The following is a 17,484-nucleotide window of genomic DNA, read 5'->3' on the forward strand; positions in this document are numbered from 1 at the left end:
CAAGCAGTTAAGTAGAGACCAGGGGATGAGGAAGTGTAGACCCACAAAACGCTGGAAGGAAAGCCTGGAAAATGCCTCGGGGTGGACACACACACAAGGCCCGTGGTGTTTCTGGACAGGCAGTAAAGTCCCCACCAGGAAGCCTGAGAACAAACACACAGCTGCGCGTGGTCTTGAGAGTCACCAGGAATCTGGACACACAGAGCTGGCTCTGCTCCCATGAACGATCAAAAGGTCTCTCTCTGCTGCTGCCCGGCCTTTGAACCAGGCCAACAGCGTATGGTTTTAAAAGTAGCCGCTCAGCAAACAGCCCAGCCGCATTTGAATTCTGGCCTGAACCAGTCAGGGGCCTTGGGTAAGTCCAAGAAGAGCTCTGACGCTCAAGATGGTGGGAGAAGAGGACGTGTGTCCCGGAGTCCTAGTGTAGTTAGTGAGTTAGTGTAGGTAACTCGGGTAGAGCAGGACAGGAGCCATTTGTTTATATGATAGGTGTGACAATAATACCCATCATTGTTATGGTCATTCTTGGTAGCCAAGGAAGACTTCAGATGACGGCACTCGACCACTGTGGTTATTAATTCTAACTATATGTAGGTAGGTTTGTGTCTGCGTGTGGGTGTGGACTCACTCGTGAGTGAGGGTGCTGGGGCCACAAGCCGCAGGCTCCTTGGAGCTGGAGTTACAGCCAGTTGTGTGCCCTCTGACGTGGGTGCTGGGAACCGAACTCAGGTCCTCCCAGGAGAGCGGCAGACGCTCTTCCCCCTGTGGCTCGTCTGTTCCATCCCCCTTGCCCAGCCGGCTCTCTAGCCCCTGAACATCGTTTCTAACTGACTTTCCTTCCAAACAGAATGTGGCTCAGGATCTAACACTTGCTCAGCATGCCCTGGGGTCCTTCCCAGAGAGGAAAAGATCAGTAAGTGATGAGAACAAATGACGGGCTGGGCTTGCCTGAATCACTGCCCGCCACCCTCTGTTCTGACTGGTGGGATCCCTGCTCCTCCCCAGAGCCCTAGGAAGAATCCATGCTTTTCGGTGAAGAGCTAGAATCAGGCCCCGACTGTCAACAAGCCGAGTGGCTTCAGCCAGTTAATACCCTCTCTGGGCCTTGGTGCCCTTGGCAGTAAGTTTTAGGAGTTAGAACGATGCAGCATTTTCAGAGGCTTGGGGAGTCAGTAGTGGGGAGCACGCTGTGCAAGAACAGCAGAAAAGAAACCCGGAAAGGAGGAGGAGAGCTGGGAAGGGAGCAGACCCAGGAGCAGGCCTGGGAGGGGGAAGGGTCGCTGAAGCATCTCAAAGAATGTGTGTGGGGGGGGTGTGCTTGCAGACCACGCATGGACAGCAGAGTGAGCCTGTCTGCTAGGACGGGTCAGGATGGAACGCAGGGTGTGGGCTGGTACCTGGCAGAGAGGGAGTGGAAGCCAGGAGCAGGAGGGCCTGTTCTTTGAGGCCGACACAACTGCATGTAGAACGAGGCTACATATGTGTTGAGTGGTTGGAGGTGAGCAGAGGGCATTATAACAGGCAGCTAAGCGAAGGGCTGGTCATTCAGAGCCACAAGGTCAGAGAAGCCAGTGAGTTCGAGGGCATTTCTCAAACCCTTTGCAGCTGTTTGAAAGACGGGGGAGGGAGGGCAGGCACATGGCAGAATTTAACCGGAGCTGACATCCTGCCAGAGGGGCAAGGAAGAGAGCTGGCAATGTGTGCAAGAAAGCCAAGTGACCATTGTAAGGTTATGGTACAAACTAAGTAAAGACGATTAGACGTACGACAGATCTTACACAAAGAGGTTTATTAGGTGGAGATGGAGGGAGGGAGAGAAGGGAGAGCAGAGAGCAGGGAGAGCAGGACATGATGGGGGAGAAGAGAGAGGGGGCGCCCCATGGAGAAAAGGGGAAAAGGCCAAGAGGCCAGGAATAAGAGAGACCAAGAGAGAGAAAAACCAGGAGAAGGGACCACGTGTCCAGTTGTCCCTTTAAGGGGCAAGGTAACCATGCCTTCCAGGTGTGGCCACCTGTCCAGCAACACATGATGACATCATAAGTTCTAGGCAAGAAGCAGCTTTTGTTCCAAAATCCTAACAGCCATGCCAGAAGGCAGACTCAAAGAACGGGGAGGTGGAGGTGCTCCAGGTGCCCCGAGAGCTCAGTCTCATTGTTTTAATGACACTATACCTCACTGCATTCTAGGAAAGAGAGACTCCTGACCCAAAATTACCAGAGTCTAAGGTGCCCTAGGTAGGGTTACTGTGGCTAAGACGAAGTGCCATGATCAGAAAGCAACTTGGGGAGGAAAGGATTTGTTTTATTTCACTCACAGTTCCACATAACAGTTCATCAAAAGCTGTGAGCACAGGGGGGCTGGAACTCGAGCAGGGCAGGAACCTGGAGGCAGGAGCTGATGCAGAGGCCATGGAGGGGTGCTGCTTACTGGCTTGCTCCCCCTGGCCTGCTCGGTCAGCTTTCTTATAGACCCCCGAATCACCAGCCAGGTACCAGGATGGCACCATCGGAAATGGGCTGGGCCATTAATTACTCCCCCATTAATTACTAATTAAGAAAATGCCCTACAGGCTTGCCTACAGCCTGAGTTTATGGAGGCATTTGTATCCTTTACTCATCTGAGGTAATTATCTTAGAGGCTTTACTGCCTCTGTCTGCTAAACTAGGCCTAGTCCTGGAAGCTTGTAGTTTCTGTACAATCTAATCCAGGCCTAGAATGTTTTCAGCCTCTGAGATGTATTGCTGAATGAATGCACTCTTTGTAGTGTTTTCTGAACTCTGGCTGGCTGGTTCAGCTCAGCTGTTCTGGCTCAAACTCCTCACCAAGCTGACTGATTCAATCTGGCTTCTCTCAGTTTCTCATTGAATAGCTCTGCTTGGCCTCATACTAACTTTGGCAATATGTTCTAATCTTTTGGCTCATTCTGTCTTCACCTAAATCTAGCTTGTTCTCTCTTCAGTCTCTCTCTGTAAAACTCTCATGGCCGTGGTAAAATGGCCTCTGAATTCCACAAACTGAACTGCCACAAACTTGGCTCTGCTGCCCTGCCCCTCTACTCACTGAACGGTACTGACAAGAACTCAGACCTGCATGCCCATGTCTCCCGAGTGCTGGGATTAATGACGTGTGCCACTACGCCTGGACCTAAGCTTTTCTTTACCTGCAACTTGCTCTACACCAGGCTGGCCTTGAACTCAGAGATCTGCTTGCCTCTGTTTCCTGGGATTAAAGATGTATCTGAATTCCACCCAGAGTAGCCAGGTTGCTGGATTAAAATTCCTCTACAGGCATTTTCTCAAAGTGAGGTTCCCTCTTCTCCAGTGGCTCCAGACTGGGTCACGTTGACATCAAAATCAACCTGATTTTTTTTTTTACGTTTATTATCTTGTGTGAGCACACTGTAGTGTGCATGCAGAGGGTTCAGAATGAACTACAGGAGCCATTTTCTCTTTCCATCTGGACCAAGTGGTCCAGAGGATGAATGTGGGTCCCGGGCTTGGTGGCAGGCACTTTTACCCACTGGGTTATCTCGCTGGCCTCCGTCACCCTCACTTCATGAGCCTCAGAATTTTGGGTTTTTTGTTTGTTTGTTTGTTTGCTTGCTTTTGTTTGGTTTGGTTTTTGTTTTTTTGAGACAGGGTTTCTCTGTGTAGCCTTGACTGTCCCGGAACTCACTCTGTAGACCAGGCTGTCCTGGAACTCACAGAGATCTCCCTGCTTCTGCCTCCCAACTGAAACTTTTGGTTTCTTGCACAGTATCTGCTGTGACTCCAACTCATCGCAGTCTCAGACTTGCCCGTCATTACTGACTGTCTTGTAACGCCTAACACGTTTCTTCTTCCTTCCCCACGGACAGCATAACAAGTGTGCCACTTACTCTGTGGGGATGCAGAAAACCTACTCCATGATCTGCCTGTCCATGGATGAGGACGATAAGACTGACAAAGCCAAGAAGATCTCAAAAAAGCTCTCCTTCCTGAGCTGGGGCACCGGTAAGAACAGACAGAAGTCGGTCAGCACACTGTGCCTCCCTGAGGTTGGCCTGGCGAGGCCTCACACCAAGAAGAAGCTTCCGACTCCCTTCAGCCTGCTCAACTCCGACAGCTCTCTGTACTGAAGGAGGAACCAGAATCGGTCAGCCCGAGGCTGGATGGCCGTCTAAACACCTGTGCCATGATAGGAACGTTCTCCAACCCCATCTTCTCAGAGTGGAAGCTTGCGTCTGATAGGCCTAAGAGAGTGAGAAGAAAGCTCTAGAAGTTGGTGGAAACCCAGCCGCGTGGGGATTTTCACACTGCTGCGGTTATTTATTCTATAAAGCAGGGGAGAGAAGAGCCTGGACGCATTGGCTGTTTTCTGTTTGGTTTTTGTTGTTGTTTTTCTTAGATGAGTTTTCTCTTTGTAGCCCTGCCCATCCTAGAACTTGATCTGTAGACCAGGCTGGCCTGGAACTCATGGAGATCCACCTGCCTCTGCCTCCTGAGTGCTAGGACTAAAGGCTTGCACCACCATCGCCCAGCTGCTATGGCTGTGTCTGTTTTGTTTTTGTCTTTTTAAGTATGAGTATTCTAGCTGCATGTACACCTGCAGGCCAGAAGAGGGCATCAGATCCCTTTAGAGATGGTTTCGAGCCACCATGTGGTTGCAGCCAGTGCTCTCAACCACTGAGCCATCTCTCCAGCCCCTGCTCTGGCTGTTTTTCTGTGGTGATGATATTCAGGCACTGTGAGAGATGAATTAGGGCCTACCTGGGTACTGTTTCTGAGTGTCTAGATTTGGGGGATAGTGATTTCCTGACCTTGAGTTCAAATGACCCTTGGATGGAGGCAAATCAGAGGAGTTGCAAAAACCAGGCTGCTCAGCAGATCTCTGAGTTTGAGAGCAGTCTGGTCTATACAGTAAGTTCCAGGACAGCCGGGGCTACAGAGAGACCCTGTCTCAAACAAACAAATGAAAACAAAACAAAACAAAAACCCACACAGGCTGCTTTATCTACTTGGGAATTTCTGAAATGAGAGTGGTAATATCTTACATCATTCCTACATAATTTGAATGTTATTTCCTGGATGAAGTCCAGTCCCAGTTTTGCCCAGACTTAGGTCCAGGCTCTGCTTTCCCTCCAGTCCCATCACACTGACCAGTTGCTAACACAGCAGTGTTAGAACATACTGTCTACAGGGTAGATAATATGCTGTTTGATACTCAAAACGTTGCTCTTTTGGTCTAGAGTAGGAGGTATGTAACTATGTATTTTAAGAGTCTTGGTTTAAACAGTAGTTTTGCAGTTTACAAGGCAAAGACGTAAACTCACTCAAGTTGAAACCTCTCCTTGACTTTTGAAGAAGTATCTAACTACCAGCTTGACTTTGGGGCTATCGGTTGGATGACACTGTGACTGTTTTCCGAGTCATGGTTGACACAGTTTAAGTGATGTGCTTAAAGATATAGCCTGTGGATCTTAATTTGAGGATTTAATATTTTTCTATTGTGCAATATCTTGAGAAAGCAAATGCCTTAAGGAAAGTGTGCCCACTATCCCTGGGGCTGTGTTTGTATAATATTTAAATAAATAGTCATGTTCATTATTTGAGTTAATTTTTTTGCTTTTCTTTCATCTTAATTACTTCATATCATCTAAGGCACAAAATAAATATATTTTTATTGTGTTGGGAAGGAGGGGAGATTGGGGAAAGAAAGGTGTGTTTACGTGGCAGCAGCTCTGGAGGACGGGCTGTGCAGTGACCTGGACTGCGGCTCTGACACGGAGACAGGGCCACTCCCTATACAGCGCCAGGTCCTCACAGCCGCCACCTGGAACGTCACGCTGCCACTGAGGCTGAGTCTCTGGCGCTCTTGGGATGATCCCCCACGGGATCCTTTCCATCCTCACAGAAAGTGGCAGTGCCACCCGCAGCCCCCGAGGCCCACAAGGTCACTGCCCGGATGGACAATGAGGCAGGGTGACTGCATCAGCCCTCTCCCTGTCTTTAGCTCATTGCCACGGAGAGGGGAACTTTTCCTTCCTTTTAAAATATGAAAGCCAGACCCTGAAGTTTGTGGTCTGGAGGAAGAAAAGTTAGCTGCGGGGCTGCTGTCTCCGGGTGAAGAAGGTGTGGATTTGCTGTGCTACCGTGGGCCCGACCACCTCCTCCAGCTCTTGGATGGAGGCGTTACTCAGTTGCTGGATGCTTGGAAACTTCTGGAGCAGAAGTGGGGCCTTAACCTTTCCAACCCCTGGGATCTGCTGCACAGTCTGAAGGAGGGACAGCTCAGAGAGCGCGGAGCGCTTTTTCCTCAGGAAAGGGTTCTTGCTGGGTTCTCTGGTTTGCTCTTGAACCTATATGGGAAAATTAAAGGGAAAGTACGTCAGCGCCCTCTAGTGGACAGGTAGTTTCTGTAAAATTTCTGTGTGTGTGTGGTGTATCTATGTATGTACACTTAGATACACAGCAATGCACATGTACAGATACATACATACACATGTACATGCCTGCGTGTGGGCCAGAGGTTGACATTGGGCGTCTTCCTCTGTTACTCTTTATATTTTGAGGCGGGGTCTCTTAGGAAACCCAGAGCTCACCAAGCTGGCTCGAAGGCCAGGGAGCTCCGAGGCCCTTCCCGCCCTCACCTCCCCAGCACCTCCGAGGCTGGCTTTTACCCAGCTCTGGATCCTCATGTCTGTGTGGTAGGTGCTTCACTTACTGTGTCATTCCCAGCTGCTTAAAAGTTTTGCCATTTAGTTCAGCTGTTGAGTTTTCACATGCCAGAAATGTAAGTGCTTAACTGTCGGTGAAATTATTTAAATATAGACCATATGACCATGAAAAAGAAAAAAAAATTCATAAAAATGGAGTTTTCAGAATATTTAGGGTAAAATTAGTCAAAACCATGAAGAATTTACATACTTATGATCTATTCAGAACTATTTCAGTCCAGTGGTGACATATATCTTCAATTCGAGTGCACTGCAGAGGCAGGCGGATCTCTTGAGTTTACACTCAGCCTGGTCTACATAGTGAGATTCAGGACAGCCAGGGGCAGAGAGACCCTGTCTCAAGAAAACAAAATAAAACCCAAAACAACCCTGTTTCAGAGGACTGGAACTACGGCTTAGTGACAGCATGCTTGCCTAACATGCATGAGGTCTTAAGTTCAACTCCGAGCTCTGCAAATAAAGAAATAAGCAAGCAAGTAGGTAAAAATCTTGGGCTGGTGAGATAGCTCAGTGGGTAAAGGTACTTGCTGTCAAGTCTGGCGACCTAAGTTCAGTTCCCATAAAAAGGAGGAAATAGAGCACAGACTCCCGGAAGTTGTCTTCTGATCTCCACACCCACACATACACACACATGCTTCACACGCACCACACTAATAAAAACAGTAGATTAAAAAGAGTAAAAAATACTCCAGAGGCCTGTTTCCAACAGGACCTACAGAAGCTTGCCTCACGAAAGAACAGCCTGGGCACATGAGGTGGCGCGCGCCTGCAATCTCAGCACTGAGGAGACTAAGGCAGACAGAGCTCTGTGAATTCAGGGCCAGCCTGGTCCACATTGTGAGCTCTAGGCCAGCTAGAGCTACACAGTGAGACCCTGTCTCAAAACACAAACTAGGATGTGAAGACAATCAATTGGTGCCACCTGCCGTTCCATCCTTCAAAGCACACTTGGCTGGAGAGGACAAATGTCTCCACAGACATCGTTCTGCAGTCAAGAGTGAATTCCACGACCCTGCTAGAACCCCAGCAGGCTCCCAGCGGGGGGGATGGGCTCCTCAGCTGTAACTGGCGGTTACAATGGGCAGGCAAGAGCATTCTCTCACAGACAGGAGAACACAGGAGGGGATGGAGAGGAGGCTGGAAGCCACGGGCCTGCTGGCATTTCCAGTTGGTTCTCAGCCCTAGATGCTCATCCGCTTAGCAACAGAAACCCGGGGGCCTGCGGTGCGGCTCAGCAGGAAAAGGCGCTTGCTGCAGCAAGCCTGCTGGCCTGGGTTTGATCCCTGGAATCCAGGCAAAGGGGGAAGGAGACTCCCGACCGCACAAAGCTGCCCCCTGACCTCTGCAAGCATATTATACAATGTACATACAGCACACACACGAGAATAGATAAATAAAAATAAAAGCCCTAATGGCACAATAACTTACATAATCAAAACCACTCAGGCCCTTTCCTCGGCAGAGCTAAGCCTCAGCATGACTTCCTTTCTTCTTTCCCCGAGCTAGGAACTGAACTCGGCCTCAGGTGGTCTACCTCTGACTTAGAGATACTCTGATCCTATCACTTTTTTTTTTTTCCTGAGAGGGAGTCTTACTATATAGCCCAGGATAGCCTCAACGTTACGATCCTCCTGCTCCTGAGGGCTGGAATTGTAGATGTTCCATGAACCTGCCTCTTGACACTATTTTAATTAATTTACTTATGTATTTACTTACTTGATTTCTGTGAGTTTTTACTGGGGTTTGTCGTGGGTGGGGAATGCTAGTTTACATTATTTGGGGAGCAGCATGCATGTGACCGACACAGACAGACAGACAGACAGACAGACAGACACACACACACACAAAACCAAACAAAAAACAAAACAAGAAATACCGATACTTAAACAATGGCATGAGAGAATGAGGCAAAGGCTCTGCCAGGTGCTGTTTTCATCATTTTTCCCAGCACAAATGCGGGGTGACAAGGAGGGCAGCCTGGAACCCCAAACCAGACCTCCAACTTGTTCCTTTTGCTACAAACTTGCAAAAGTCAAAAGCAAAAAGTTTCAGGACAGGTGTCACTTGTTTGGTAGAGCATTTGCCTTGCTCGAAGGAAGCCGTGGGCTCAGCCGTCAGCACTGCCTAAAACCCAGGGCGGCCATTCATACCTGTGATCCCAGCTATTTGGGAACTTGTGTCAAAAATTATTTTGAAGCTGGGTGTGGCATCACACGCCTTTAACCCCGGCACTCCAGAGGCAGAGGCAGGAGGAGCTCTGTGAGTTCAAGGCCAGCCTGGTCTACAGAGTGAGTTCCAGAACAGCCAGGGCTACACAGAGTAACCCCGTCTTGTGGGGGGAAAAATACTATTTTGAGAAGCCACCACCATGGTAATAAAGGCAGCTTTGGTAAGCAAGGGTCTGAGGTAAACTGAGACCCTTCGGGACAGGACACTGTAAAGGAGGAACTCGGTACTCACCAGCTGGATGATGAGGCAGGCTGCTTCTGACTGGTTGGCTACTGGAAGCAACACCATCCCGAGGTCTAGCACAGCAAACTTCTGGGCTGCTGGGAAGTACTGGTCACTTGTCTGTGTTTTTTCAACTATAATAATCCCTTGAAGATGTCCAGACTTTAAAAGAGGAGGATAAGGTTTGGTAAGACAATTCCTTTCACAGTTCAGGAAGTTATCACTTAGTGCTTGGGAGTGTTGGGCGATGGAGACGCAAGGAGTTAGGTGTCAGCACCTCCAATTCAGTACTTACATTTCTAAGACGAACAAGTCTCTTTCTGTAGCCATGTCCAGCCACCAACTCCGCTTCGGTGACATAGAGAATGCAAGATTTACTGGACAGGTAAAAATCTGCTGATGCCAGGCCCTCCTGGAAAATGACTCTAACTTTTCCTTAAAACACAGACAAGAAAAAAAAGAAAAAGAAAACAGACAAGAAAAATGAGTTTTTTAGAAATTCCAGATAATAAGTCAGCAATAGAGTGTGTTTTTTAATCTGTATGAAGACTCATTTTTAAAAGTATTCGTGTGTGTGTGTGTGTGTGTGTGTGTGTGTGTGTGTGTGCAGATATCCTGAGCGGCCAGAAGAGGGCATTAAATCCTCTGGAGTTGGGATCACAGGCACCCAGTGCACAGAGCTGGGGAGCCAGCCATCTCTAACACCTCCCCCCCTTTTAAATTGGTTTATTTTTCATTATGTGTATACGAGGGTATATGCACATGAATACAAACACCCATAGAAGACCAAGGTCTTAGGTCCCCCCCTCCAATCTAATGTGGGTGCGGGGAATCAAACTCAGTTCCTCAGGAAGAGCAGCATGTGCTCTTAACCAACGAGTCATCATCTCTCCAGTCTCCTTTTATTTTATCTATGCAATTATTTTGAGACAGGCTGTCACAGCCCAAGCTGGCCTTGAGCTTGCTATGTGGCCCAGGCTTGTCTCCAACTCAACAATTCCCTTGCCTCAGCTTCTGGAGTGCAGGGATTACAACGGAACATCATCATACCCTTCTTCAAGACAAGGGCTCTCTGTGTAGCCTTGGCTGTCTTGGAGTTGCTTTGTAGACCAGGCTGGCCTGGAAGCCTCGAACTCACAGAGATCCGCCTGCCTCTGCCTCCCTGAGTGCTGGGATTACAAGGCGCGAGCCACGCGTCTGGCTTTAATGTGTTTAGAAGAAAGGACTGTGACAGAAGCAGCCCACTGACCTTGCATCTCCTGAGCCAGCTGGGACCCGCGCCATTTTTCATTAGCCACAATATACCCCAGCGGCACGTGGATAGGACCTGTACCGCCAAAGGGGTTCCTCTCCATCTGGGATTTTGGTCTAATGAGGAAAATGCAAGACCCCGCTAGAGCAGTGGCTGTTGCACACCGTCCGGATCTCTTTGGCAGGATCTGTAGAGTGGCTTTTCAGGCATTGAACTACTTCAACCGAAGTCTAAATTCGAGAAGTTCATTTATTTAAAAAAAAAAAAAAATCAAGCTAGTTGGCTAGTAGCTCAGGCTGGACTTGAACTCAGCCTCCCGAGCGCTGGAATGACAGCGGGGTGCACCACGCCGAGCCAAACCCAGGAGATGCCTGTCTTAGTGACTCCGTCCGTCTTTCCAAGCACCTCCCGGAGCTCTGGTGTCCTAACGGGGAGCTTACGGTGGCTCCTCCACTCGGTCCCTGTCGGAGGCTGTAGCCGCGGGGAACCTCAGCGTGCCGGGATCTGGGATCTCGGCGGACGTCAGCCGAGGCCGCGCCACTTCCGGGTTCTCACGACCCGGCCAGCCCCCTTTAAAAGGCCGCTTGCCCTATCCAGCGTCGGATTGGCTGAGGTGGAGAAGACCGACGTCTAACATAGCCAATAATAGGATGGAATGCTCAGCCTGCTTCCTCACTGGCTGGAATTTGAACGACGCCTTGTTCCGTTGTCAAGAGCGACGGTCGGCAGTGAAATCAACGCTGATTGGTCGAGGCTCAAACCGGAGCCAATGCGAGACGTGCTTGTTGTAAAGTCGCTGGATCCACGGGAGCTTGGCTGTGGGGAGCGGTCTGGGCTGCCGGGCTCTCTTCCAGCCAGACCAGCACCAGGCTCCTCAGCCCGCAGCCCGCAGCCCGCAGCCGGGATGCTCCTCAGCTTCCGCAGGAGCCGCCGGGGCCAGTTCGTGAGTAATTCCAGGCCGTCACGTGCGGCTTTTCAGGCCTGATGTGGGAGCGAGGCGGCGGAGCTATCAGGCAGTGTTCAGTTCCAGAAGCCCTGACTTCGTGTTCCAAAAGAATCCTTCATCTCCAGAGTCCGCCACAGTCAGGAATCACGGCCTCCCCGTCAGGATTCTCCCCTTGGCCGGGAGTTCACTCCTGTCTTGCTTAAAACTGCTGCATGGCCCGATGTCCCTGCAGGGACCCATTCCTGGTTCCTCCCTGCACCCTGCACTAAAGTACCCGCCTTAGCAGGACCATCGCGTCTGCCCACCAGATCCGTCTTCAGGCCATCCCCACCCCGACCACGGCCTCTAGCTACCCGGACTGCTGCCTTATCGGATCTCTCATAGGTTCTCTGTTTTCACCTCAGAGGTCTCCGAGATTTGCAGTCTGTAGAGCAATACCGGGCCTTTTAAAAGTGCAGATCTGATCCACATACCACTGCCCTTAGAGGAACCGACCGGCCCCCATCCTACCACACACTCACTTGCCGGCCACACGGCCATTTTCTGTTCCTTGGGCCCGGGTATGTCCTTTTCAGATCTCTGTCTCACTATGTGCCATGTATTGTCTTCTGAGTTCATTCTTTGACCCCCTCCCTCCCCTTTTTTCCCATCTTCTCATCTGTTTGGTTTTGGTTTTAAAACAGTACCTTACTATGTAGCCCAGAAAACTCCCCAACGGTCGTCTTGCCTCCGCTGAGATTATGGGCTTACACCATCACTCTTGCCTTCTTGCTCATTTTTCCAGGATCTTAGTCCAGCAGTCTATGGACACATACCCCCTTTCCTCTCACTCCAATCTGTTACTCATACCAACTATCCTCAGTGTGCTAGGGATCCATTTCAGGTCCCGGAGGCCAGGAATAGTATAGCACACACCTTTAACCCCATCACTCTGAGGGCAGAGGTACACAGACCTCTGTGAGTTCAAGGCCAGCCTTGAATATGTAGTGAGTTCCAAACTAGTGAAAGCTACACCGTGAGACCCTGTCTCAAGGGGCGCGGGGGTGGGGTGGGGGGAGGAAGTAGGGAGTAACTATTCCAGGTCCTTTTAGACAATAAGCATACGTTCTGTCACTGAGTTATAACCTTGCTGCAATAACCTTTAAAAAAAAAAAGATTTATTTTAAGTCATGAGTAAGTGTCTTCAGTGTGAGTATCGGTGGTGGGAACTGGACTCAGATCTTCTAGAAGAATAGTACATGCTCTTAACTCCTGGGCCATTTCCCCAGCTCCGAGAGATAACTTGAAATGATCCACCAGCTCCTTATGTCCTCTTCTGCTATAAGTCGCCTGCCACTAGTGTTCTATCAGTTCTGTTGTTCATGCTCCTCCCAGTGTGGAGACAGTGGCCACCTCTGGAGACCCACTATTAATGCCTCTGTGACCTTTTCCCTAGGGAAACACTTGAAGTTTCCTTGCCGGTCTCAAAACCTGAAGAGCTGGAGAGCTGGCTCAGTGGTTAAGAGCACTTGTTGCTTTTGCAGAGGACTTAGGTTCCGCTTCTGGCAGCCTCATGGTCTAGTAGGTGTGAGTGAGAGGCTGGTGCCCGGAAAACAAAGATTGGGCAGGGTTCAGAAACCGGAGACCCCCCCCGTGCCCAGTTACTTAAAGTGGGGTGGGGTCCTCTCTGACTTTCATCATTTGTAGCCCCCCCCTTACTGTGCATCTTTGAGACAGGCCACCTGGAGTGACACTCCTATCAGACTCGAGTCAGTATGCTCAGTGCTAGAGTGCCAGGGTTGATAGGGATAAGAGAGGCAGTGTTGCTCAGGAGTGTGAAGACCTGGGTGACCCCACTGGGGACAGTGCTGTGTGTTGGGAGACTGGAAGGTCATGGCCGGTGTGTTAATTACTTTTTCTCCTTGGCCTTGACCTGACAAGAAGCAGTTTATGGGAACAGAGCTTTACTTTGGTTCATGGTTTCGAGGGGACATGTTCTATCCTAGTGGAGAAGGTGTGGCAGTGGGTGGCTCCGTGGTGGCAGGAGCGTGTAGTGGGCGCTCACTCACATCTCAGCGAGCAGGAAGCTGAGGAAGGAGAATGTTGCTGTTCAGTTTCTCTCCTCTTTCCTGATTTCTTCAGTCGGAGTCCTCTGCCCCCGAGTTGGTTCTCTTCATGGTTAGGGTGGGCTATCCCAGCTCGGTCAACCCTCTCTGGAAAATCCCTCACACAGACATCCAAAGGTGTGCCGTCTCGTAATGCGCCAGGGGTTGATTAACCCAGTTAGGTTGACAGTGAAAATCTGTCAGGAAAGCTGCTGTGAGCAGGAAAGCGGGATAAGACTGCCTCAGTGGACAGCCGTGGTGGTGTGTCCAGTGAGAGCACTTGCTTCGCCAATGGGACTCGGGAACAGTGGGGGTGGGGAGGGCGATTGGTAGGACTGGATCCCTGGTGTGGACTCAGCTCGGGAGGTGCTGGTGGGACAGGACCCAGGGGATGCCCTCCTCCCAGTGACCCACCCTGGGTTTCCTTTGTGCAGAATCACATCCTCCATGGCTTACTCCCAGCAGCCAGCATTGCTCCGAAGCCAGCTGTGCCACGCACACCTCCTCCCCGAAGCCCCAACCCATCTCCAGAGAGACCCAGGTGAGTCTCGAGGTCAGCAGCGCTGAGGGTCACCACTCTCCCTGACCATCAAGTACCAGACCCTGGAACTGATCACAGTGGCAGAGAGGTCACAAGGAGGGGGGCTGGACCCACGCTCTTTGCAGTGTTAGCACTGTTCCAAGATGCACTTAAACTGGCTTGAGGAATAATGGATTCACTTGGGGTCTGTCTCCTTCAGTGTAGGATCTCGGATTTCAGCATTGGATGCTTATTAAATATAAAGCACTGAGGTTAAGTTGATCCCTCCTTCCCTGCTTGCTTCTCTTTCTTTCTTCCTGGGAACAGAAGCCAGGGCCTTGCACATGCTAAACATGTGTTCTACATCTTGGCTCTGTGTCTATTCAGGTTAGTAGTGCTTTTAGGAGAACTGCACAAAAATTTCTTTCTAGATGCAATTCTGCCTTTTAAAAGTTCCCTGCCAGGAACTGGTGCTCCTAACCTTCTAGTGCTCTGCGTGCCAGTCGGCTGGCTCCTTTCATTCCTGGGACCACCGCCTAGATCTGCCAAGATTTTAGATACCGGGAAACATTAGACTTGGTTTTGGTTTGTTTGTTTTTGTCTTCTATAGGGACTTGTTTTGTAGCCCAGGCTGACCTTACATTCAAAGCAGTCTTCCTGCCTCAGCCTCCCAAGAGCTGAGTTTCTAAGTATGAGCCACCATGCTTAGCTAGTCTGATTTTTTAATTATTGTTGTTTTTTAAATTTTTACTTATAGCTGGGTAGTGGTGGCACACATCTTTGATCCCAGCACTCGGGAGGCAGAGGCAGGCTGGTCTCTGTGAGTTCGAGGCCAGCCTGGTCTACAGAGCAAGTTCCGGGACAAGCCAGGGCTCCACAGAGAAGAAAAACAAACAAAAAATATGTATAAACTATGTGTATATGTCTGTGCATGCATGTGAGCATGAGTGTCTGTGTGTGTGTGTGTGTGTGTGTGTGTGTGTGTGTGTGTGTGTGTGTACTTGGATGTGGGTTCCCTTGGGATCCACAAGAGGACACTGGGTCCCCTGAAGCTGGCATTACAGGTGGTTGTGAACCACTCAGTGTAGGTTCTGGGAACCAAGGTCAGGTCCTCTGAAGAGCAGTGTGCATTCTTCAACCACTGAGCCATCTCTGCAGCCCAGTGCTAGTCTGGGCTAGTTTTCAATCCAGACTTGGTGATTAGCCACCAGGAGGACTTCAGAGTGCCACTTTCGCTTTGCTCTTCTTCGGCACTGGTACGTTCTGTGCATTTGATTAGAACATGAGCTCTGGGGCTGGAGAGATGGCTCAGAGGTTAAGAGCACTGGCTGTTCTACCAAAGGTCCTGAGTTCAATTCCCAGCAACCACATGGTGGCTCACAGCCATCTATAATGAGATCCAGTGCCCTCTTCTGGCATGTAGGTGTACACGCAGGCAGAATAATGTATACATAATAAATAAATCTTAAAAAAAAAAAAAAAAAGAACATGCGCTCTGAAGGGCTGCGAGTAGGGCTTGGTGAGGCAGCGCTGGCCCAGCATACGTGAGCTCCCGGATAACACTGGAGGAGGAAGGAGTCTGGGTGAGTTAGGGTTTGATTCTGCCGGCAGCACAGTGTCCGCAGCACAGCCATCTTCAATGGTCACTGTGGCTAGTGAGTGCCGAACAGCGTCTCTTTCTCCCTCTCAGTAACACTGTGAGAGCCCTGCGGTCTTCTCTCTTTTGGGCCACCTGTGAGGCTCAGGTGTCGATCACTGGCCTCGAATGTCAGGGCAATGGCCCCCTGTACAATGTGGTCTGTCCAGCTCGTCAGCGCTTGTGTTGTGACACTGACCCTTGTGTTCATGCAGCCTGGGCAGCTAGAGGGTGAGCACAGTCGGCAAAACAAAGAAGAAAGTTGCCTCGTGTTAGCATGTTGTGGGCTTGCTGGAAAGTCCTTTTCAACAAGGGCCTGCTGTAGAGATGGCTCAGCTGGCAAGAGCATGTACTGCTCTTGCAGCAGAGGACCCGGGTTCAGTTCCCAGCAACGGCATGGGGCAGCTCACAATCGCTTGTAACTCCAGCTCCAACATTCTGGCACTCTCGGGAACCTGCACTCACTACAGATTCCCGCACACACGCATAATTAAAAGTAATTTAAAAATGTTTCTAAGCGCCTGGTTGCATACCCTTGTAATTTCAGGACTCAGGAGGCTGATGCAGGAGGATTGAGAGTCCTGGACTAGCCTGGGCTACATAGTGAGACTCTGATTTTAAAACTATTATTTAAAAATCTTTTCTAAGGTTTGTTTTATTTGTATGAGTGTTTTGTTTGTGAAAACTAGGGATCAGTGACACAGCAGTGCTCAGCGGGTGTGGAGTTTCTTGCTTTGGTGTGGATTTGTGGTATGTTAGTGTGCGCATGTGTGGTGTGTGGTTTATATGCCTGTGAGCGTGCAGTTGGCCAGGTGATGTCTTCCTGTGTTGTTCTTAGTCTTACGGATCTGGGACAGGCCTCTCACCGAATCAGAAGCTTTGCCTTTTGGGCTAGGCTGGCTGGCCAGCTAGCACTGGAAATACAGACACATGTTCTGTTCATTTCATTTTGGTTTTTTGAGACAGTGTTTCTCTGTATAGCCCTGGCTGTCCTAGAAATAACCATGTAGACCAGGCTGGCCTCAAACTCACAGAGATCCACCTGCTTCTGCCTCCCAAAGGGGACCTGCTAGGATCAAAGATGTGTGCTGTCATACCTGGCTCAAGTGTTCCTGTATCTCATCCTTTCATTTCATTCTGATCCTTCATTTTAATAGGAAAACTATTTGAATACAGGCTCTGCATGCTGACTCTGTAGATTGGCAGCCTGGCGTCACATCCTGTTGGCCAGCTCGGCAGTTTTCAGTCCATGGGTCATGACTTCTTTGGGGCTCACATATGAGAAATCCTGCATCAGATCAGATATTTATGTTACAATCCATAACAGTAACGGAATTACAGTTATGAAGTAGCAATGAAATAATCTTACGGTTGGGGGTCACCACAGCACAAGGAACTGTGTGAAAGGGTTGTGGCGCTGGGAAGGCTGAGAAACACTGGGTAGGTAAAGTCTTTACAGATTATTCATTCGGACCGCGTAAGTCTGCTTCGCACAGTCAGTGTGAGAGCTCAATGGGGATTCTGGTGGGCATCGTGGTCTCTGAGTTAGCTGACGCATGTCTGTTCAGCCTGCAGCTTGAATGTTTATTGCTGAGTGCCTCTGTGGGGTGTTTCTGGTCATAGGTCTGCTCTGGCTGCAGCCATCCTGGCGACCACATTGACTGGCCAGACAGTTGCCATTCCCCAGCCTCGCCAGAGATCGCGGTCTGAGAGTGATGCCTCCTCCGTGGAGAAGGACAGCGTCATTGAGCCCTACGCCACCACTTCAGAGCTGCGGCTACGGTAGGACCGTCACAGCTGTGCCCTCTCGGGGCACCGCGTGGCCACTGCCTAGGGGGCCACGCGGTGATGGTAGTCACCAGGCTTTGGTCACTTGTGTC

At 50.0% G+C, this 17,484-nt stretch overlaps 3 protein-coding genes across 4 annotated transcripts in view; 2 read left to right on the forward strand and 1 right to left on the reverse strand.

Annotated features, from left to right (window-relative positions):
- Rhpn2 (rhophilin Rho GTPase binding protein 2) overlaps positions 1 to 5,585 on the forward strand; it is a 57,608-nt gene extending 52,023 nt beyond the window's left edge. Inside the window, exon 15 of the mRNA XM_021641994.2 lies at positions 3,857 to 5,585. Coding sequence (XP_021497669.1) covers positions 3,857 to 4,117 — 261 coding nt within the window. The 3' untranslated portion in view covers positions 4,118 to 5,585. The remainder of the gene's footprint in view (positions 1 to 3,856) is intronic.
- Positions 5,586 to 5,635: 50 nt separating this feature from the next.
- Positions 5,636 to 10,950, reverse strand: Faap24 (FA core complex associated protein 24). Its single transcript, XM_021642505.2, has 4 exons — positions 10,416 to 10,950; positions 9,462 to 9,601; positions 9,176 to 9,328; positions 5,636 to 6,337 (listed from the first exon to the last, which is right to left on the reverse strand). Exons 1-4 carry the CDS (start codon positions 10,519 to 10,521, stop codon positions 6,077 to 6,079), a joined length of 660 nt encoding a protein of 219 aa, XP_021498180.1. The 5' UTR covers positions 10,522 to 10,950; the 3' UTR covers positions 5,636 to 6,076.
- Positions 10,951 to 11,218: 268 nt separating this feature from the next.
- The window catches only part of Cep89 (centrosomal protein 89), a 45,512-nt gene continuing 39,246 nt past the window's right edge, over positions 11,219 to 17,484 (forward strand). For both annotated transcript variants that reach the window (XM_021642007.2, XM_021642014.2), the window contains exons 1-3: positions 11,219 to 11,361; positions 13,883 to 13,989; positions 17,228 to 17,386. In XM_021642007.2, coding sequence (XP_021497682.1) covers positions 11,323 to 11,361; positions 13,883 to 13,989; positions 17,228 to 17,386 — 305 coding nt within the window. In that variant the 5' untranslated portion in view covers positions 11,219 to 11,322. The remainder of the gene's footprint in view (positions 11,362 to 13,882; positions 13,990 to 17,227; positions 17,387 to 17,484) is intronic.

This window comes from Meriones unguiculatus, chromosome 14 (assembly GCF_030254825.1).
Source record: "Meriones unguiculatus strain TT.TT164.6M chromosome 14, Bangor_MerUng_6.1, whole genome shotgun sequence".
Lineage (NCBI taxonomy): Eukaryota > Metazoa > Chordata > Mammalia > Rodentia > Muridae > Meriones > Meriones unguiculatus.